Here is a 23,986-nt window from a genome sequence, read left to right on the forward strand (position 1 = left end):
TTGATTTCCCAAGAACTTTATGTTAGCTACTTAGCTTTCTTCATGTTTGGTTTTAGCATCGTAGAGTTGCTTCTTTCTATTAACTCTTCTATTAAGTATTAACCGCTCCTTATTCTCCTTTTCAAACTGAATTTCAGTCTTTTGCACAGTTGGAGCGTCTTTACCGCCTCAGCCCAATCATACCATTCTTTTTGGTGATTCTTTCCATCTATTCAGAAGTATTTTTGTTCTTTTAAATTTAGGAGTTATTCGAATAAAATTATAAAGAATAAATTAGAGACATGATATTACTATCATATTTTAATTTTTAGTTTTTAATGTTCTGATAGTGAAGATTTACACCACGTTCTTATTCTTAGTTTTTAATGTTCTGATGATGAAGGATGTTCCTATAAGGACTCCGACACTCGAATTAGCATCAAAAGAGAAACTAAGTTAGAGATCTTATCTTAGTACACGTATTTAGAATGGTGCATATATTACGAGATTATGATATTATAAGCTTCTCTTATATGAGTTGCGCTTTTCATGAACTATTCTCATATATTTGACATCTTATTATCATCTCTTTTCATACAATGCTCTTAGGCCTGTATATAGTCAATGTTGTAATATTTTTCTTTAATAGTAAAATGATCGTTACAATGTAACAATTATTAGGCATTAGAATGAGTTATGATGAGTTAGTACCAGTTAAATATCTTAGTATTTTTTTGGGAGCGAATCCGAAATTGGTCAAGACATGGAAACCTATTATAGACAAAGTAGAAGATAAACTTAATCTGTTGAAGGTTGTGGTAGGCTTAGAGAAGGGGGGTTGAATCTATGCCTTCCTTTTAAGTTGCTGTTATAACCCTTTTAGATCTACACTTTCAATTCTGATTCTGTTTGTACTCAGCAGCGAAAATTTATGAGACAATTTATTTTTGTCTCATGAATATCAGAAAACAGAACATATTAGAGAAGAGAAAAGCTAACACCAGCATATATCCTGGTTCGGTTGCCTTGTGCTATGCAACCAACGTCCAGTCTCCTCCACAACAATGGAGGAATTTCCACTGTAGTTAAAAGTATTACATACACCAATTTTCCATTCAAGTTCTAATCTAACTTGACATTGGCTATGCTAACACCTAACTATTCACTTAGTGCTAACCCAACTAAGAAAAGGATACCTAATAGGTACAAGATACAAGACACTTAACCAACCTAAAGAAATCAAAAAATAACTCTAGGCTTTTCTCTCAAGTGTATCACTCTGCCTTTTTTCACTCATGGCTTTTACTTGAGCTTTCTCACAATGCCTTTTCTCATAAGAAATTACAGAAAGATAAAATTAGAAAAGTACATTACAATCAGTAAAACATGAAGGAGATTGACTTCATCAACAACCTTTGTGCTATGCGAAAACCAGATTAGCAAGCCTCTGATTCAGTTCTTCAAACTGGCGGAATGCACCTTTGATTAGGTTACGCTATCCAGTTAGTTGAACTCTCTCAAAGAACACTTCTCAGAACAAAACCTCAATACTCTGGTTATCTCTCCTTGCCTTCTGAATGAACAGCAAGCTTCTTTTATCTCCTTGCATGTTCCTTGGTCCTTCTTCCAAGGTCAACACCTTGAGCCTTGAGCTTCACCAACCCACAGATTCACTTTTTCTCCTTAATTCCTAGATTAAAAACTTTGCTTCTGACTTTTCTATCTTGACCGAAAGCTATAAAGCAGCAACCACATGAGTCTTCCAATAGTCAACTTGATCTGAGCCCTTGAAAACCAACTTGGTCCCCAAGTCATATTTAAGACCGTGGATACACAGCAGAGAAGAACAGAAACTAGCTTTCCTTTGTATCCCATTTCAGATAGAGCAGAGAGTTCGGAAGAAGAGAAGAAGATCTGATGCATGCAAGAGGAAATGGGTTACCTTTAACCTAAGCTTGATTTGGTTTGAACTTGGTGATTTGACGTCTGCCTTTCAAGCTTAATCCTTCTCTCTCTTGCTTCTTTGGTGATTAGCTTAGTGAAGAAGCTCTTTCTCTCTTTCTAACTTTTCTGAGTTTCTGACCAACTCACAGAGGTGAACGTTGCTTTTGGTTATATAAAAGAGAGCGATTTGCTTTTCTGAAATCAGATTGGGCTTGGATCGGGTAGTGATATGCTTGGCCCGTTTTGATTTCTTTGGCTTCTTTCTTTGCTTTTCCTTGGGCTTTTAATTTTTCTTTCAACCCAACTTCCTTGCTGATTGCTTTTCATTCCATTTGGGCTATTGAGTTTTGGCCTGCAACAATAAACAATTAGTAATAAGTAATTATAATTAATCAACACTAATTATTTATTTTACCCAAAAATAATGTTTGTCATCACTAATTAATTTAGTTAATTTCTTAACTCAACATCTGTGGAAAGCCAAAACGATTAATAAAGCTGGTAAGCTGGTACTCATCAAATCTGTGCTTAATAGTCTGCCGGTTTACTATCTTAGCTTATATAGGATGCCCAGAGCAGTAGCAGATAAGTTGATATCTTTGGAAAGGAGGTTCTTGTGGAGTAATGAGGATGGAAGGGATGGGGTACCTTTGGTAAGGTGGGATATTGTGCAAGCTCCAAAACGCTTCGGGGGTTTGGGCGTGGGCAATGCAGTGCTCCGAAATACAGCATTGTTGTTTAAGTGGTGGTGGCGGTTTTCAAAGGAGGATTGCCCATTATGGAAGAAAATTGTGGGCTCCTGCAATGACTTAAAGCCAAATGTCCTTCTTTCTTGTCAGCCGATTCCTAATACAAAGGGTTCGTGGAGGGACATTTGTCAATTGCAGATAAGAGAACAGCAAGCGAGAGATAAGATGGTCATATGGTTATCATTAGAGTTAGGAGATGGTATAACAATTTGTTTCTGGGAAGATAAGTGGCTACCATGTGGTGTGTTGCAGGATGTATTTCCAAGGCTTTTTTTCGGTTTCAAATCAAGTCGGATTTGTTATAGGGGATTGTGGGTTCTGGGATGGGCTGGAGTGGATATGGAACTTTCATTGGAGAAGAGTACTATTCCAATGGGAGTTAGAGTTAGTTAACCAACTTCATGGAGTTCTACAATCTGTCAGGTTAACAAGTGAGAGGGAGGACATAATAGTATGAAAATTTGGTAGATCAGGAGTTTACTCTACTAACTCATTTGTGCAGGATTTGCAGGCTGAGACTCTCCCGGAGGACATTACGAGTTATAGTTTCACTAGATCTATATGGAGAGGACTAGTACCACCAAGAGTTAAGCTATTCACTTAGTTTGTGTTAGTTGGTAGGGTCAATACTAAGGAAAGATTGACTAGATTGGGCATTATTGATCACAAGGATATGATTTGTGTTTTATGTAAAAAAGAAACTGAGAATAATTTCTACTTATTCATTGGTTGTGAGTTCACGTGGCAGGTGTGGTGTGCTTGGATATATGCCTATAATAAATTTTGGTCTATTCCAGGAACCATTAAGCAACACTTTGAGAGTTGGACACGAGCTTCTGTAAGAAAAGTCGAACGTAACAGGTGGCTGATTAGTTTTTTGCTATTATTTGGAATACGTGGTTAGAAAGGAATGTCAGAATTTTCAAGAATCAAGAAACATGCATTGCGGAAGTTATTACCAAGTCGATTAGGAGCTACAAAGAGTGGGTTGCCTTTGTTTAGTCTAGTTGTTGATGGCAATGCCAGAGATAACTTCAATTTTTTGTTTAGTGTTTGTATTGTAACTCTGGACTTTCTAAATGCTCCACCTCACTGTGTTGAGCTTCTTATTTCAAAAAAAAAAAAACATAATTAGTATCCTCTTGTAATATATTTTTTGGGATCCGAAAGAATACTTAATCATCAAACCGATTCCTTAGTATTGGGCTTATAGAAATATTTCATATCTCAAACCAAACGTCTCATCTTTTAAAGTAAAAACTTTTATTTTGCTTACTTTTCTTATAAATTCGAGCTCTAACTATAATTTCTATCAATCGTAGATTACTTCCTTGAATTTTGAGTTTGGGAGTTAGATTTTTTAATCAAAGTGTGCATATTGTGATTCTAGAATTAATAGTCACATTTTTATTCCTTGAATGTCAAAATGATTTTTTTAATTTTTTTTATTTTTTGGTTTTATGGACTTCTCACGGTGGGTACCCCCAACTCATAGCTTGTACGCTCGAATGTCCGAATTTTCGAGATTCCAACAAAGACATATCAAAATAAATTTAAGTTATCAGAATCAATATTTATTAAATTTACTATGCTTGAAATAGTAACTCAATCATGAAAACATTGAGTTTAAAATAAAGAAATTATTTCTCTTAAAATAATTGCTTAATAAATTTTTTATTTCAAGTACAATTTATCTAAATGAAACTTTCTCCTATCTAAAGCAATTGTTTGGACAATTGGATGATGAATTTTTCTAATTTAGATTAGTTGACTCATGAATTTTTTTAATAAACAATTATACAAATATTATTCCTTTATTTCTATCCACAAATTTTCTTATTATTTTTAAATAATAATATGCTTTAAAATATTTTATAAAAATTTAAATAAAATAAATCATATCTTTATGTATCTAAGTATGGATGTGGTTTGACTTTAAGGAGGTTAGTTAGGATTTTTAACATAAGAATGAGTTTTCGCTTCCAACTTTGTAAACTTTGATTTCTGGGTGTCAAATTGTATTTTTTGTGATAAATTTGTAATTTGTTTTGTTTTTTTACTTCACAACTTTACATTGTTATTAAGCCTCCAAATTATTGACCATATAATTGGTTTACCAATTATAAGCATTTGAAGCGTATAGTGATATGGTCACAAATTTAAATTTGTAAACCTTTTCATCTTGTTAGTAGAATTTTTGTATTATGTGCTTTAATGCTTGTCTTTTGTGATCATACATTCTTTGCTCTTTTTTCTATGTTGTTCATCTTGTGAATATGTGTTGTGCTAAACTCATCTCGGAGTAGAACTTAAAATGAAAAGAATGTAACAAGAGTGTCCCCACAGACGGCATTATTGTTTAGAAGTATTTTTGTTTTTCCGAGTTTAGGAGTTATTTAAACAAAATTGTAAAGAGTAGGTTAGAGATGCGATGTTGCCGCCATCCTCCTATTCCGAGTTTCTAATGTTCCGATGGTGGGGGTGTTTACAAGGACTCCAACACTCAAGTTAGCATGGATTATAAGAAAAACTAAGTTAGAGATCATACTTTAGTGCATGTATTTGGAATAGTACATATATTACGAGGTTATGATGTTATGAGCTTCTCTTGTGTAGATTATTGTTCCTTTCATAAGCTATTCTCATCATAAGATACTTGATGTCTTAGGCCCAGTTTGGGTAAATAATTTAAATAAATTCTTCTGGAAAAAGAGATTAAAATATAGAGGAGTGCTACACATACAAGTCATTTGGTTTATAAGTCATACAAGTTGGGAGAAACCTAACAAAAAGCACGCTGGCCCATATACGATTTTCATGGCGTGATTCGCGTTCCTCCTTCTCCTCCTCCTCTTCCTTCTTCTTCTCCTACCCTTTTTCTTCTTCCTCCATGAAAACGAGTTTCTTGTCAAAATTGTTCGATCTCCTTCGTGCGTTCTCTTTTTGCCTTTTCATTCGTTGTTTTATCTGCGTTTATCATTGGTATTCTTGCTTCATTTTTTTCGATTTTCATGGTTTCTGAAATCAAGCTTTGAAATCGTTTTGAAGATCATGGAACTTCAGAAATACACCCAAACAATTATAGAAATACACCCAACCGATTACAGAAATACACCAAAACGGTTACAGAAATACACCCAAATGATTACAGGAATTCACCCAAACGATTATAGAAATACACCCAAAGAATTATAGAAATACACCCAAATAATTACAAAAATACACCCAAAGGATTTAAAAAATACACCCAAAATTCGTTGAAGTATACCTTATGCATAATTCAGAACTCTTCCTCTTTCTCCTCCTCATCTTCTGGTGCTTCTTCTTCTTCTTCATTTTCTTATTTCATATTCTCATAATTTTTTTTGGGAGGAAAAAATCAAATAAAGAAGAAAAAAATACATAATGTTGTAAAATCAAAAGAAGAACGAAGAGAAACACGACGATGAAGATGAAACACTTCAAAAACGGCAAAAGAAGAAGAAGGAGAAGAAAAAGAGGAGGCATGGAGAAAGAAAAAAAAAAGAAGAAATAAATAACTTGTATGACTTGTATGGGAAAACGCTTGTATGTAGAGAATTCCTCTAAAGTATAAGGACTTTTATTAATAGCAGCTAATAAATAAGTTATTTGTGTTTGGATTTTTAACTATAGAAGTACTTATTTTAAAGTTGTAGCGTTTGGATAAATAATTCAAAAAATACAATTTTTTTACACAAGAGAATGGGTATTAAAATAACAATGATAACAAATACTTTCCATTATTGAAGATTGATTTTACATAACCAAATCACTAAGATTACAATCGATTAGGCAATTGATTCTTTATTTGTTCTCTAATTAGTTCCATTTTTCTAGCACTTTTAGCATTCGGTTCTTCCCGTGTAATATCATTAGAAACTGGTTCTTCTACTTCACCTTCACCTTCACCCATAAGATCAAAATTTTCATGAAATTCTTCAAATTGTTCACGCTTGTGTCATTCCGTCGAATAAAATTGTGTAAAGCCATACAAGCACCAATAATTCTAACTTGTGTGTCTAAGGAAAATGATGGTATAGCACCGAAAATTTTCCATCTTGCTTTACAACATCCAAATGAGCGTTCAATTGTATATCTAAGGCTAGAATGATAGTAGTTGAGTATTTCATTTCTTCCTCTTGCTTTGGGACCAATCTAAAATGCAGAAGATGGTATCTGTGACCTTTATAAGGACCTAAGAATCCCATAAAACACGGATAGCCAGAATTTACCAAGTAGTACTTATCTAGCAAAAATTTAGTGCACCAAAAAATCAGTTAATAAAAATAAAGAGTTTAATCTAATATAAATAATATCAGTCTCAAATATGCTAACTTTTAGGAGGAAGAAGGAAATGAAGACTTTGTCTATGCACAGCTTGATTGAAAATTTTAGTATCGTGTGCAGATCCCTCCCAGCCTGCCCATATAAATGTGAAACACGTGTTAAAATCACATACTGCTATCACATTTGTAGTTGTGATCCTCTTTCTACCAATGTATGAAATTTTCTTGTCGGCAGGAACAACAACAGGTATATGAGTTCCATCTATTGCACCAATGCAATTTTTAAAATATGAATAATATCTTTCATCATTTTTAATTTCTACTGGAGTATCTGTGAATTGTGAATTAGTTGGTTGAATAATATGTTGAGCAAGCTTGCAAACAGCATCCAATACACAATGACATTGTCTAGAAATAGTTTCCCCTGAATGTTGGAATCTCTCTTCTGCATTACGTATTGAACCTGGTTGTCCAATGATATATAAAAATATCATTGTTCTGAAAACCTAATCGGACTCGTCGGTTCAATCAGGTTAACCGGGAACCGGTCATCTGGCTGGTTCGGATGATGCCAAAAACTGTTTGGCAAAAAATCGATAAAAAATCGGTCGAACCGACGGTTAACCATTAAACCAGTAAAACCGGTCGGTTTTTTGACAGTTTTCAAAGGTTAAAAATAAAAAAAAAATTTAAAAAACCTATATAAAAACTACCCACTACCCAGTTACCCCCCCTCTCTCTCTCTCTCTCTCAGAAGAAAACCCTAATACCCCTCTCTCTCCCTCTATGAGTTCCAGTGCCGCCACTACCCCTCTGAGTTCCAGTGCTGTCACCATCAACAGTAGCATCACCTTCTTAGCTTCTCTGTCATTGTGGTTTCGTCAATCCCGACTTTGTCCTCGTCTTCGTTGGCCGCCCCTCTTCTCCTCCTAGATCCCTTCTTCTTGCATCGCCAGGTCTGCTCGAAGTTGTTGTTGGTGTCGTCAAGCCACTTCTATCCATGTCGTCGTCGGCCTCCATGAACTTGTCTCTGTCCTCATCGTCTTTGTCCGTCTTTGTCTTCGATCCCTTTCTCTGTCGAACTCACAGCGAAATTCGAACGTTTTTCTGCCGCCGTGGACTCTTTGCTCACTCTGCCGCCATAGAAAATTACAGAATTTGATTATGTTGCTCTCCCTGTTTCTTGAGTTCTTCGGTAGTTTAATTTATTTTCTTATTTTGTTAATTATAATGATTATGATTTGCTGTTTTTTATATTCTGGATTCTGATGGTTGGATAGATTGAACTCTGATTATTGTAATTTGTTACTGCAATTTGATTTTCTAATCTGTTTGTTTTGATTTCATATATTTTTGTAATTCTGTTTGTTTGTTCAAATTATGATTATGTTTGTTCAAAATTTAAATTATGATCATGTTTGTAAATTCAATAGTGATTGGTTATTACTGATTTGTTTCAATTGTTTGTTATTTTTTATTATTAGGTTATAGATTGAAATTTTAAATTTTAAATTTTATTAGATTAAATTTTATTAAAATTTAAATATTTAAAATTATATATTAAAGTTTTAATAATTTTATTTAATATTTAATTAGATCGGTTGAACTTCGGTTAAACCCCAGTCGAACCATTAAACTAGTAAACCAGTCACCTCATCGGTTTATTGATCGGTCCGATTCTCGCAACCTTAAAAAATATACCTACTTGTTCATGAATTCTAATCCCTTTTGTTGTCTTTAGATTATAAGTATTTTGTAAAACATCACAGAGATGAAGGAATACAAGCTTTTTCATCCTAAATTGTTGGTAGTAATGAATAGGATATCCATTTAAAAGTTCATTTACCCAACTACTTCCTGTTAACCTTGAAGTTCTTCGTGAAATTTTCACAACGTACTTTAGAAAATAATCAATACAAGTTGCGATTGTTATTAAAGTCATTGCTTCTTCTTACGTTTGACTGCGACCTTTTGTTTGTTTTCAAATTCTTCGTCTGACACATTTGTGTTTGATATCAAATTTTCAGCTGACAAATTTTCAGTTGAGCTGTTAGATATCCTGTTATACAAATATTTTAAACTAATATCAAATAATAAACACTAATTACACTTGTGTGTCAACCACAATCTTCAAATACACACTAGTTCACATCTTAAATATAAAATAGTAAACAACCATAAAAAATAATAAAAAAATATAACCATAGAAAATATTTTTTGAACAACACATAAATATATTAAAAAGAGATATTCTAGCAAAACAGCTTTAAGAACTAGACACATTTGCTAAACTATGAGTCTTCAACTAACCAAATTGTAAGGCAGAATCTTCTAGTCCCATAAAAATCTCTCTATTTAACCTTTTTGCCATTAATCTTGTAGCTATAAAAAATATATCACTCCCCACTTCTAATTTAGGTAATTGTTTAAGAACAGCTAAACAAGTAGATATATTTGAAAGCTTATTTCTATGAGCTATTTTGTTGGCCTTTTCTTCTTCAAACACATTAATTATACGTTCTAGTTGAGTTGAAAGTTGAGAGGCTTCAAACCCTTTTCCATCCTTTCTTCTCTTTTGTCTCATTGCACTAGGAAGCGTTAATTCATCATTTAACTCATCTTCTAAACCTTCTTCTTCATTACCATTATCTTCGTCATTATATCTATCGTTATAACTATCATTTATATCTTCAGAAGGTGTCCATGCACCTAAACTACTAGCTACAACCTCTTCAAAAAAGAACTCCATTTCATCAAGATGTTTGTGACCTTCCTCTCTAAATTTTGCCACATCAGGATTTTCCTATGAGACGATAAAATGACAATTAAAAATCTCTTGATAAAATTGATATTTCTGAAATAGTTTTAAAAAATGCAACATACTTGAATCTTAGCATCCCACCAATCATCACTTGCTTGTATGGTCTTCTTAATAGGATCTCAACTAAGACCGTCTCCTTTCCTTTTAGTTTAGCCCATAGTTTTCATTCTCTTTTCATAGTCTCCCACATATTTTTAAATTATTTAGACTCATAATTTAAACCAGTCTCTTTCAAAAATTGTTTTTAAATTTGCCCAACCAATTTTGTTAAAATGTGTTTCAGGTCTATTTCTAGCCACCATCTCTTCTTTACATATTTTCATGAATATAACAGTATTTCATTCATTTCAATCAACTTTAAATTTTGTTTCGAATGTGCTGCTTTCATGAATTTGTTGGGAAAGAACATAAAAAAAATAAACAAACATTTCATAAATGAAGAGATACATAGAAAATGGAGAGATACGTAAAAAAATTGGATGGTGTCCAGTATAGAATCTCATTATTCATTATTTTCTTTTTTCTATTTAATTTTGGTCTTAATTATAGAATTAAAGACGATAAATTACATTTTATTCTGTTAAGTGTTAAAAAAATGGAACAATCCATTTTCGATCGCTTCGATAGATTCTTTACTCTATCTCATGTTTTTTTTAATTATTTAAATAAATATTTAAAAAATTTATTTTGAAAAATGCGTGCGCACGATGAGAGATGAAGACGAAAATACACAGGCTCATTTCACAGGAATTCCCCGCGAAATGAAATTTAACCCCATTTAGGCTGAGCCACCTGTGAAATGAGAGTAGACATAGCATGGCCAGTTCTGGACTGGCACCAATGAAATGGAGAATATTTATTTTTTTATATTGGATTATGAATGATAAAATTTTTAAAGATGATATAAATTATGTGTTATATATTATTGTAGATATTTACAAAACGTCAAATAACGTTTTCTCTTTATATAATTAAAATAATATTTTTTTATAAAATGTCAATAGCATTTTATCTTTTTATAATTAAATTTTTTTTTATAAAACATCAATGATATTTTATATTACTATTATAACAGTGTAAAATATTAAAATAATCAAATATTATTGTATTTCACACTAAAATTAACCATATCAAAAATTTTAGCCTGAAATGGAAGGCATATCAAGCCTGATCTATGCCAAATGGTAAAGGTGCCAAATCTCACCATTTCAAGTTTTCAACGGCCGCAAATAATAATAATAATAATAATAATAATAATAATAATAATCTCATTCATTTTGTAAACATTTTAATCATAGAATTAATTTTTTCTCTCTTATCCGTGGCTTACGCGCTCCTTCTTCCTCAAATTTTTTTCACAACTACAAGCCTTCAACCCTTGCTAAAAATATTGGTCCCTTTTTCATTGTATATTCAAAATTATTGTCCTTTCCAAAGTTCACCACCCACCTCAACCAATGCATGCTTGTACAGCGCATTAATTTTGAGTATAAAATGAAGATCGGAGACCAATGCTTTCAACCATAGGTACTTAGGTAGGAGGGAAAAAAAATTTGTGATTAAAAAATTTATAAAATAAGTGAGATAAATATTTAAAAAGTTTTTAATTGATTGGATGATGCACATTTAATTAAAAACATTATTTATTATTATTATTATTATTATTATTATTATTATTATTATTATTATTATTATTATTATTATTATTGTCGGTATTATTTTGCTGTTAATTATATTATTATTATTTTTTTTAATTTGGTTACTATATATTACTACTATTATTATTAAAAATAGACAATAATTTTTATGAATAATATGAATAATAGATTCTAAAATTGACCCAATAAAATAAAAAAATATTTTATTTTAAATTATCTTTTAAATTCTAACATTAAGATAACTATCTGCACATCTAATAAATTAAATATTCAATCATTATTAATTGTATATGAGTAAACCGAATTAAAAAAAATAACCACCATCCAACTAAAAATTAACATAATTATCTACATACCTATTAAATTAAATATTTAATATATTTATTATTCATATTGTTTAATATTTTTATTATCTTCTATTTTTATATTATTCCTTATTGTTTATCTTATGAAACGGTACTTCAGTTGAGTTGTAAAATACATCGTGTGTGACATATTTCAAACACTATACTTGTTCAATATTTATATGATAAGTATGTTTTTATATTCAAGTGACATAAAAAATAGTTCTTTAAATACATTTAAATGGACCCAAATACTAACGTGGTATTTAACCTATGTTTTAACTATATATTTTTAATATGTTTAAAAATACAATATATTATTATTTATTAAAAATTATATATCTTAAATAGTGTATATATATATACAAAGTGTGTTTCTATATCTCAATTGAAAATTACTGTGTTCTTATATCTCTTATCGTTTGGTATTTTTAATTCATGTCGGCATCTATGCCATTTATCTAAAGTTCCTCTACTTCAGCAATGAAATACTCAACAGTGACATGCTCCTAACTAAAAGTGGATTTACTTGCCTACCCAATAGGATATATATGGCTCTAAATATGACTTTTGTCTCATTAATTTTATTAGATTTACCCCCATGATGATGCACGGACATTGCAGGGTACTATATCGTACGAGAGACATAGATACACAAATTTTAAAATTTTATAAGACGGATATAAATATATAATATAAAATATTTTTTAATAAATTATAATAATATTTTAATATTTTATTAATATTAAAATATAAATTAATTATTTTTAATATTTTTTAATTATATAAAATATTTAAAATATTTTTATTTTAATAAATAATAATATATATTATTTTTAAAATAATTTTAAAAATATATATTAAAAAATAAAATTAAATATGTTAATACATAATTATATTTAAATATCACATATCAAATGAATATTAATAAATACCATATCTAAAATATATTGACATTCATAATTTAAAAAAGTGTGCGTGTCATTGGATTTACCCTTGTCTTGCATGCATTAGATTATGGAAGACATATATATTAAAACAAAATTAGCTATATCCGTGGAATTAGAGGAAACAAACAAATGGACAACTTCATTTTCAATGGATAAATGTATTGTATGACGCTTTTAATCCCAAAAATTAAAAAAAAAATCCCTAAAAGATTGAGGTTTTAATAATTATTTCATTTTCATGCCATCTGTCGTAGTATCCAAACACTAGTCCATTATGCGAATTTATTTATTGGTTCACTTTCTTCTCATCATTGTTAATGTTGCCACCGCCCTTATATCATAAGCCTCAATCAACCATGCATTTTCACAAGTGGACAATTTCCATTGGATGATTACATATCAGGATCTTAGACCGTTGATCCTGCCAGGTGGCTTGTCAGTCACCATCCATAGATGCATACATGTCTGCATTGCCAAGTGGATTTCAGATCTTCATGCAATGTGTCTACTGCTGATGCCATTCACTTTCACTTATTATATTATTTATATATTCATGCATTGCTACAAAGACATTAGGTGGAAATTTTTCAAATAAACTTTTGACGTGGGTCCCTCTTCCGTTTCCCTCCCCTAATTTTCACTAATAAAATGCTTAATTTTAATTAAATTGCTTGCACTGCAAGCATTAATCTCTCTTCTCTCCATTAATTAATAATTACTAGTAATTCTAATACAAACAACTAAGTAGATTATTCATGATTTTAGAGGCAAATCCGCGATTTACTTTCTGGTAAGTGGTGACTTTTTTTAATGAGCTCACCAACCATGCGCTACCTGCGTGCATTTGTTATATTTTTAATATACAATTGTCCAAACCTATTATGTACAGACATTAAAATATGTGACTCAGACACACGAATTTTAAAATTTTATATGATATGTAAATATGTATATATATAAAATATAAAGTATTTTTTAGATAAATTATAATAATATTTGATATTTTATTAATATTAAAATATAAATTAAATTTTTTAATTATTTTTAATGTCTTATTTTAATTATATCAAATATTTAAGATATTTTTTATTTTAATAAATAATAATATATATTATATCTAAATTTATTTTAAGAATATATGCTAACAATAAGATTGGACACGTTTATTTAGGTGTGTCCAGAAAAAAATTTTTATTTTTTATTAAGACACGGTTGGACACAACAGACACGCGTATCAGACTAGTATCGATGAGTGTCATGTCTAAAATATGTACGACACACAGACACGATAATTCAGCGAAGTGTCCGTATTTCATAAGTCCAAACAAACAAGATGCAAATAGAGTTGATATTGTATAATCAACTAATTATAACTCAAATAACATAATCTTCTTATTTTCATCTAAAAATTTTGAATTTGATTTTTTCTCTTAACTTATAAAAAACTAATATCACATAACGGTGTGAGGCAGATTAGGAGAAATTAAGGGAAATTTTCTTTAAATTATTAGTGTGAAAGTTAGTGGTCAGATTAGTTTAGTCCGTTTAGATCGGTCTCTTTAAGCTCAGAATTTAAATGGATACAATAATTAATTATATATCAAGTATATATGGGTTTTTATATAGGTTGGTCTGTTTATTTTTCATTTTTTATTTTTTTTGTATAAATAAATTTTTTAATTAAAAATAAAGAAAATCAATTATAATGTTAAAATATTAATTTTGAGTCAATTTTCTTAAAATAAATTATTGGATTGGAATATGAGATATTTTGGTTAAAACTTGAAATATTTGAATTTGACTGTTAAAAAAATTATTAAATTATTAAAAAATAGAAAAATTTTAACGAGCTAAATAAGTCAGATTATTTATTTTGCAGTCAATCTATTTACTTCATGAATTATAAGACTGAATCTGTTAAACATTTTATTTTGGCATAATTAATTTTAGAAATAAATTAAATTTGCCTTTTAAAGTGTTAAACGGATTAACCCAATGTACTCAACTCATTTTAACACTCCAAACTAGAGTGGTTTCTATGTACAGTTTGTTAAAAGTTAATTATTTTATTAAATTTTTTAATATTATTTTTATGAGTTTTTTATTGTAGATCTCAGGGATATATCTTATTCCTTGTACAGTATTAAATAACAATCACAATCTTCGTAAGGAAACTTGAAAGGGTCACCATAATAATTACCCAATAGCAAGATATGTTAAATAATGAATTTGTTCTTATAAGTCACTTAAAAGAGGTATGTAACTTGTTTATTTTTCCTTATTTTCAGGTCCTTAAAATAATTAAGGAGGTAATTGAATTAGAAGCAATCCAAGAAAATTCTAGGAGACTAGGACATCAATCTTGTCTATTAATTATTTGATTTGATTGTAGGTATATATAACTATATATAATAAAAATAATAAGTCATCCATCAACTACTGTATATATATTTTGTCATTAGTCCACACGTTTGAATCCACCACATACACAATTTCTGTTAATAAATTAATTAGTTGCATGTCCTTTCTCTTAGGCATATCATTCACTACACTTATTATTATCTTTTTCATATCCCAACTAACAGTGAGACAAAACTTGAACTTGACTAGTCATTTTCCATACAATTCCGGACACCTTATATATACACACTCAGTTTCTTAATAGTTCGCTTGTTCAAGAGTATTTACTTTAAACTAAGAACAATTATATTTTTCATATATATCTTCTTGTGCAACTAATTAAGAATCAAGTAGAAGAAATATGGGAGTACAAGGCACTTTGGACTATTTCTCTACTTTACTAAGCAGCACCAAAAAGAAGAAGAAGAAGCAAACTCAAACGGTGGCTCTCAAAATCAGAATGGACTGTGAAGGTTGTGCTCGCAAGGTTAAACATGTCCTTTCCGGTGTTAAAGGTAGTTCGTTCTCTTTTCCTATCCTTTATTATATATGAGATTAAATATGAGAGGTGAAGTTTTGTATTAACTGAGAAAGAACTAAATAAAACATGTATAACAAATGATTTTGTGATGAAATAACACTTCTCTTAAATTTCCGTGAATTTTGTATATTTTTTTGTTTTATATTAAAATTTTTAGCTTTTAAAATGATAATCAAACTAAATAATTATATCTCTAACAAATATATTAATGTATTATACAATTATTTAAAAAATTAAATTAATAAAAAAAACACGTAAACAAATGTTTATATTTTTAATACGTTTCACACAAAAGTCTCGTTTTAATGTGTAAAAATTTTATATAAGATTTTATTTATTTATTTTATATGAATTTTTTAATTAATAAAAATTAAAATTAAAATTTTTATGTTTGAAATTTTTTTTAAAATACTTAAGTTAATAAAAAGAGATCGATAAATAATTATTTACGGATATTTTTAACTTCAACCTTTCTTATTTATTTATGATGACTCATATTTAGTAACAATTAACTTTTGAAGGAGCTAAGTCGGTCGACATAGATTTAAAGCAGCAGAAGGCAACTGTGACCGGATACGTTGAGCCAAAGAAAGTTTTGAAGGCTGCTCAGTCAACAAAGAAGAAGGTTGAGTTGTGGCCATATGTTCCGTACACAATGGTGGCTCATCCTTATGTCTCTGCTGCCTATGATAAGAAGGCACCTCCCAATATGGTTAGAAAGGTTGCTGACACCGCCAACATAACGGAAACCACCGTTGACGACGGCTACATCCAAATGTTTAGTGATGAAAACCCAAATGCTTGTTCAATCATGTAATATACTGCTATATATTATCCAAACTAAGATTTTATTTTTCTATTTGTTTTGTCCTTATTATTAGGTAAGTAATTAATCGAAAATCATGCTCGGCCTGTGGTTTATTTTGTGTAAATAATAAAATATTTGTTTTTTTATATCATAAAAAATTGTATATTTCTTTTGTATTTTTTTATTTTTGTATTAAATTAAAATATTAGGTGATTAATATTTTTATATTTTCTTTAATTTTATATAATAAAAAAGATATATAAAAAATTAGTATAAATATTATTTTTCTTCATTTTTTTTGCGTGACTTATTTTGCACATAGCAAGTTTGTGGTCTAGGTGTATCTATTATATTGAAAGAAAAATGATTTTCTTATATTAAATCATATGGACACTCATTTGATGATGTATGCGACTCATTTTTTCAATACTTAGTTATCAATTTTTTAAGTTGTATTTATTATTACACATTTAAATATTATGTATTAATTATAAAAAATATTACATAAATAAATTATTTTTATAATTAAATTTAACTAACTATTTTTAAGAAAATATTAACATTCATAAGAATTTATTTTTTTTATCATTACTTAACCATCAATTCAAATCTTTTAATCTAGTTTTTTTTAATCTTATAATCTAACCATATATTTTATCCCACATTTTATTTCATACTTTATTCTAGTAATACCACTGTAATGCATTCATGCCATTGTCATTATCCTCACATTTAATTTTCTTCTTGTTGACTATTTTATTTTATTTATCATGTTATGTGTAATAAGGCCTTGTTCTATTGCGTATTAGGTAGGACAATATATTGGCATGCACACGCGGAGACTTCTCCTCATTTTCTCAGACTTCTTAAAATGGTTATTTTGTTAGGTTTAGTTTTGATGTGATTTAGACATGGACATACATGTAAATTATAATTGATCAAACCAGATATTATAATTACTTACTTAATCCGTTGATTGAAGCTAGCCTTACAAACATGTGTTTAAACTTTTATTAATTTTTTTTTTTTTGAATCATACAATATAATAACGAAGCACTAGATGTTTGCAACAATCAGCGGTATCAATTGAACAGTTCAAACAACGAAGCCCATACAAAGATGATAGGGAGGCATGTGAACACTATCATATTCAAAAAAAAAAAAAAAACAAATGAATGAACTAATGGTTAATAATTCATAAAATATTAATTTAACTAAGAACAACAATAATAATGAACTCAAAGTAATAATAATTAATAAGCGACCATTTCTTACATAAATCCATTAAAATCTGTATGTATACCTTCCTTCTTTTCTCGCAGCCATTCATAGCCATTCCCTCCTTCTCTCTCATATCCAACTATTCATTATTATTCCTCCTTTCAAGGTTCTTCATGAATGCCTTATATATATATAATTTTTTTTTTAATTTTGTAGTATTGTTACTATCTTAGATCTTCCCCTGCCAATATTCTGGATTTCCTTTTTTTACATACATACTTTTTACAGCTTTGTTCATAGATAATAAATCAAGATGGGGCGTGTGAAATTGGAGATAAAAAGAATAGAGAATACCACAAATCGACAAGTTACATTCTCAAAACGTAGAAATGGTCTCATCAAGAAAGCATATGAGTTATCCATCCTTTGTGACATTGATATTGCACTTATCATGTTCTCTCCCTCTGGTCGTCTCAACCATTTCTCTGGCAAAAGGAGGTGTGCATGAATATCATTCTTAATTTATTTTCATTTTCAATTTCAATATCATCATCATTACTTAGTTTCTTTCCAATATTAGGGTTATAGATTGCAATCCAAACGATGATTTAAAACAATAATTATTAATTGTGAGAAATAATAGTGTAGATGATTCCTTATTTGTATTGCCTTCTCTATTTGGATTTAAAACCTCAATCTCAATCATCATTCATGAATTTTCTCACCCTTTTCTTCTGGTAAATTGTAAATGAAACTTATGAACACAAATATTATTTTGTGTGTTTTGAAAACTAAGGATAAAATGTATCTTACGGAAACATGTTATTCTAAAACTAGTGTATCAATATTATGGAAATTTGAATAATTTATTTATTTTTTCATTTTGGAAATATTGAATTGTTCAAATCAAAACTAATATGGAAAAAAAAAGAAAATACATATATAACTCTCCTGCAGATTAGGATCTTGACTAAGACAATAATAACATGTGATAAATAATCAATGCTTTTAAATAGTTGGTGGTAATTCAATTGAATAGCAACATTATTCAAAATTGTGCCAAAAAGAGTTTTTTGTTTTTTATTTAATAAAAAATACATCTATATACAGTGTTGTATCACTGTATAGCAAAACACTTGTACCTCTCTAGGCTAAAACAAATCCTAACAAACTAACAGATTCTATATACCTATAACTAAACTTATAAATAATTTTTTTTTACTATACTATCCTTCCCAAAAACAAAAGTTTTATTTTTTATTTTTTTACATTTTTTATTTTTTATTTTTGTTTTTCTTTTGACTTATGTTTTTTTTTTTTTTGTATTTTTATATATGATAATCAGGATTGAGGATGTTTTCACACGTTACATTAATCTTCCTGATCAAGAAAGAGATAAGTATGTTATAGGCAATAAATAAATTTTGCATGTAAATATAGTAATTTTAATCACTAATCAGATTTGATTTTTTAATTTAATTATTTAGAGTGGTTCTTTTCTTGCAGTGCTGTAAATTTTCCTGAGCCACACTATGGCAGGTATTCTCTAAAGATTAAAAATACTTCCTCTTATCTACCACACACACACATATATATACATATGTATATATATATATTTTATTTTTATACCATTGTAATTAAATTTTTTATCTTGATAAAATAAACTTCTCACATTTATTTTTAACAAAATAAACATTAAATTTTTTCGAATTATCTGTGTGAATTTGTCTCTAGAGTGGTGAGTACACGTAGAACTAATAAATTCAAGATGTTCATTGAACGTAATTTGCAATATCCATTTTAGTTTGTCATGTGTTATTTATGTGACAATGAAATTTGGTACTCTATTTCATTTCTAATATTTTGGGACTAGGTTTTGTATCCTTAAACTTAATTTTAGAGATTAAAATTTATAATTTAAAATATTAACAAAAATAATAAAATTTATTGATTATATAATATTATTATATATATTTTTTTAATAATATTTTTTTTTACATTTACACCATAATTCTAATAATTTATTATTATAGACTTAAATACTTAACTTATTTTTTTTTATATTTTTTCTTTTAACAGGGGAATTCAGAACAAAGAGGTATAGTAATATCTTGAATATATTTTTTTTATATATGTTTTAGTAACTTGATGTAACTACATCTCAATTAGGGGATGATAGTGGGAATATATAAATAGAAGTATGAAATGCACTTATATTCATATTTATAATTGGACTTTATAATTAATATAATAAACCTGATTTATATTCATGAGTAAAATGTGAATAAAAATTTAATGATGATTAATTTTTCATATTAATGGAAAATTAGATTATTTTCCTTGTTAAGAAAGTTTTGATTATTATATTTTAAAATATTTTATTATTTTGACGTTAAAATATGTAAAACATATATAAATATATGTGGATTAATAAATAGTGGTTAATTTCTTATGGTTATAGAAGATTTTTGCAAAATTTATAATTGTTTGAGCATTTTTGTAGTATTTGCTCCGGACCCTTCAACAATTGAGGAATGAGAATGACATAGCTCTTCAACTAGCCAAGTTTGTCTATTTCTACTCCAGTGTTATTTAAAAAGACTTAATTTTTTAAAAATTATTTTATTTAAAAATTAAAATGATATTTGTTAATACTAAAATATTTGTCTCTTATTTGGGAATGTTTGGTCTAATACTTCAACAAAGTCCGGGAGTCATTAACTCTGAGATTGAAGTAAGCATACTTTGTTATTCCTTGTTAAAATAATTTTGTCACAAGTTATCATTTTCATTTTTTTTAGCCATTACTTTTTTTTTTCATGATTTTGCATAAATTGAATCTCCTTACTTATATTAGGAACTCCAACAAGAAGTTAGTAGGCTACATCAACAACTTCAACTGGCTGAAGACCAGATAAGGTTTGTTTAAAAGTAACAATACTATAGTTATGTTTATTGTGCTTCTTTTATGATTATTTTCTTCATTTGTGAATTTAGGGCATATGAACCCGATCCATTAAAGATGACATCTATGGAGGAGCTGGAATCTGGTGAAAAGAATCTTATGGAGACTTTGACTCGCGTCATGCAAAGAAAGGTTTGCAATAACATAATCCGCACATGAGTAATTTTTTAAATATATTATTTGATTTGATATATTTCATAAGAATGAACTTAATTTACTACATATATATTAATATATAAAAAAAGAGTTATTTACTTTTATTTCTTAATATCATTCCTTTTTTCAATTTATGTTATTTTTCATCTGATAAACTACATGTTTTATGTTTGTGTATGGTTATTATAGGAATATCTATTGAGCAGCCATTTGCCTACTTATGATCCATCAACTATTCAGGTAAACTACATTCATGTAATTACTAATAATTCAACAAAATTCACACATAAAGAAGTACAATAACAAATTTGAGAATTATGATAGGGGATGGCATCAACTTTTGAGAATGTCGGATGGTTGCAAAATGGCACCCAAAACCCCAACCAAATATTTGATGCATCTACTCCTTTGGATCCACTCAGGTTATAATTTTTCTTTTTTTAAATGCCGCCGTTTATTTATTAAAAATAAATAATTGTATAAAGAATCAATAATTTTGTGCACTGTAAATGATTAGGGATTTGCAATCGTCAATTTATGATCCATTTCCACAAGGAACAAATTCACAAAGCGATACAAGAGACATTGGAGAGTGTCACGTGACAAATCAGAATGACACGTGGCCTCAAGGATACACGTTATACTCTCATATGCAGCATGAGATGGTGGGACCTGACGTGTCCAATATGATGACGACACATGGACAAATGAATCTTCCAATCACAGCCTCCAATTTGCAACCATCCAACAATGAAGCCGGAGAATATGACTGTAAACCTCAAAATCAACTTAACACACAATAATAAACTCAACTCCATTCTTAACATGCATAATGTATATTAGATTATTAGTTATATATGAGATGATGATGATCACGTTTATGTATAATGTTTGGGTGAAAGGAATATAAATTATCTGGGTGATCTTTAAGCTCATGAAATTATCAAATTTGTGTTCATTCACTACCACCACATTCAGCCACAAGCTAGCATCCAGAATCACAAATTTAGTTTAGACAAAGAAACAAAAACAATAACAACTAACAAAAATAAAAAAGGAGACTTCGGATGTCAAGAGCAAACCTGCCAACGAATATGAAGCAAGAAGCCGTGAAGAAAGAGACGACGACGGAGAAGATGAAGACACAATGATGATAAAGAGAGAAAGTGCGCAAAGAAAGTGATGGTTAAGAAAGATAGGAGAATTGTAGGAAGGCTGGGGAAGAGAGAAAGAAGAAGCGACATGATATGGTAGGAGAAGAGGTAGGTGGCGACGTGGTGGCTAGCTAGGCAGAAGAGAGATAGAGGGAGGAAGGAGGAAGGAGGAGGAAGCTAAGAAGGAATGAGATAGAGAGGATGAAGAGGGTATTAGGATAAATATGGGCATTATTTGAATTTTGAAATCTAATGAGAGATAGAAATGTTAAAAATTTGTGTCTTAGTATCACACCTCCAAGGAACTACACAAAATATAAATGGCAGAGAAATTGCGACACATATTTCATACTTTTCTGCCCTTTCTTAAAGAAAAAGTCTACAACCAAATTACTAGTCAATTTAGTCGATCTCTTTTATTTTTAACTTTAAAATTTATAAAATTAGTTTAATATTTTTTATGATAAATTTATTTTTTAACTAATTAATTGCAGTTGGTTATACTCCTAACTAATTTTTCATCCTTATACCCTCTTCCTTATCTCTCCTAGCTCTCTCTTTCCTTCTTCTTTTGGAAGCCTTTCTAGTCTCTATCACCATTTCTTCGGACGCTTCTCTTTTGTCTTTGTTGCACCGCTTCTTCTTTCTTTTTGCATCCATCTCATCTTCTTCTTCTCTCTTTGCTAGCCATTCGGTGCTATCTCTTTTATCGTTTTTTCTTCCACCGACGTCATGGTCTTTCCTTTACCCTTTCTTTTCGTTTGATGACATTGTTGCTTTCTTCCCACATTGCTTCTTTGTCATGTATATTTTTATCATGTATCTACGAATTTGTTTTTGCTTTGTGTAAGGGAAAAAAGTTGAATAGGAAAAGAACTAATCAATCATAAAAAAAATAGAGAGAAGAAAATTTTATATAGAGGGAGAAATTTTAGAGAAAAGGATATAATGTACTTTGTTATCTTTTGTTTTGTTTCTCATGATATTCTCTAATTTGGTATGTCATCAAGGACTAATTTGTTGCAATAGTTGAATTCTATTTAAGAGTTTGTTACTGGCCAATGAATTACTACATGCATAAGGCGAGATTCTAACCCCCAACATTTACTTAAATAAATTAGTGAGCCAATAATTACTAGACCAACCCAACTTGTATTATCTTTATTCCTTATCAAATATATTCCTACTATATTTATTTATGTTGTGATAAGATAGCCTGAGGTGGATGCCCATTTTTCACAAGGCTCAACTTTTCAAAGAGAATCTTATTTAATGTAGTTTGAAAAACTACTATCATATACGTATATAAATGAGAAAAACACAACAAGCAATAAAACAATTCTCTCTCCTTCCTTACGTTACAAATATTTCTCTTTCTCTCTTTTTATCTCTGTGTGGTTTTAAATTACAATAATTATAATATTTATACATATATAATTACTTATATTATAGTGAGATAAGCGCATATTTATATCTCTCTATTTTATATTTATCTTCCTTATTTATTTTACAACACGTTATCAACACGAGATTCTGATCAAATGTTTAGGAAGACTCAGGTAACAAATTTTTATTATGTCGAAACTCTCTCATCCTGAATTTAATGCTCTTGATATATATGGAAACAATTATTTATCAAGGATATTAGATGCTGAAATAATCCATCTTGATTCAATGGATCTTGGAGATACCATTAAGTCTGAAAATAATGCATTCCAGAAGATAAAGCCAAAGCCATGATTTTTTTGTCGTCATCTTGACGAAGGATTGAAAAATGAATATCTCACATTAAAAGATCATGCAGATCTTTGGGAAGACCTTGAAGAAAGGTATAATCATCAAAAGACGGTGATACTTCCTCAAGCCCAATATGAATGGACGCACTTGCGTCTACAGGATTTTAAATCCATAAATGAATATAATTTGGCAATGTTTCGAATCACCTCACGAATAAAATTATGTGGGGAAAAGATATCTGATAATGATATG

The 23,986-nt window shown here is 29.4% G+C and overlaps 2 protein-coding genes across 3 annotated transcripts; both read left to right on the forward strand.

The window, feature by feature from the left end:
* Positions 1 to 15,225: 15,225 nt before the first annotated feature.
* LOC112706141 (heavy metal-associated isoprenylated plant protein 24) lies at positions 15,226 to 16,659 on the forward strand. The gene is made up of 2 exons (XM_025757290.2): positions 15,226 to 15,667; positions 16,215 to 16,659. Exons 1-2 carry the CDS (start codon positions 15,514 to 15,516, stop codon positions 16,508 to 16,510), a joined length of 450 nt encoding a protein of 149 aa, XP_025613075.1. The 5' UTR covers positions 15,226 to 15,513; the 3' UTR covers positions 16,511 to 16,659.
* A 1,106-nt stretch (positions 16,660 to 17,765) lies between these two features.
* Positions 17,766 to 21,801, forward strand: LOC112708330 (agamous-like MADS-box protein AGL104). Of its 2 annotated transcripts, XM_072200700.1 has the most exons (12): positions 17,766 to 17,888; positions 18,011 to 18,220; positions 19,068 to 19,121; positions 19,229 to 19,261; positions 19,802 to 19,820; positions 20,226 to 20,287; positions 20,429 to 20,456; positions 20,580 to 20,641; positions 20,720 to 20,819; positions 21,033 to 21,083; positions 21,168 to 21,265; positions 21,361 to 21,801. In XM_072200700.1, the coding sequence occupies exons 2-12, from the start codon at positions 18,036 to 18,038 to the stop codon at positions 21,644 to 21,646; spliced, it is 978 nt and encodes a 325-aa protein (XP_072056801.1). In that variant the 5' UTR covers positions 17,766 to 17,888; positions 18,011 to 18,035; the 3' UTR covers positions 21,647 to 21,801. The 2 variants fall into 2 exon arrangements, with proteins under 2 accessions (XP_072056801.1, XP_025616290.1); XM_025760505.3 differs by lacking the exon at positions 17,766 to 17,888 and having other exon boundaries at positions 17,940 to 18,220.
* Positions 21,802 to 23,986: the final 2,185 nt, after the last annotated feature.

Source organism: Arachis hypogaea, chromosome 8, assembly GCF_003086295.3.
Source record: "Arachis hypogaea cultivar Tifrunner chromosome 8, arahy.Tifrunner.gnm2.J5K5, whole genome shotgun sequence".
Taxonomy (NCBI): Eukaryota; Viridiplantae; Streptophyta; class Magnoliopsida; order Fabales; family Fabaceae; genus Arachis; species Arachis hypogaea.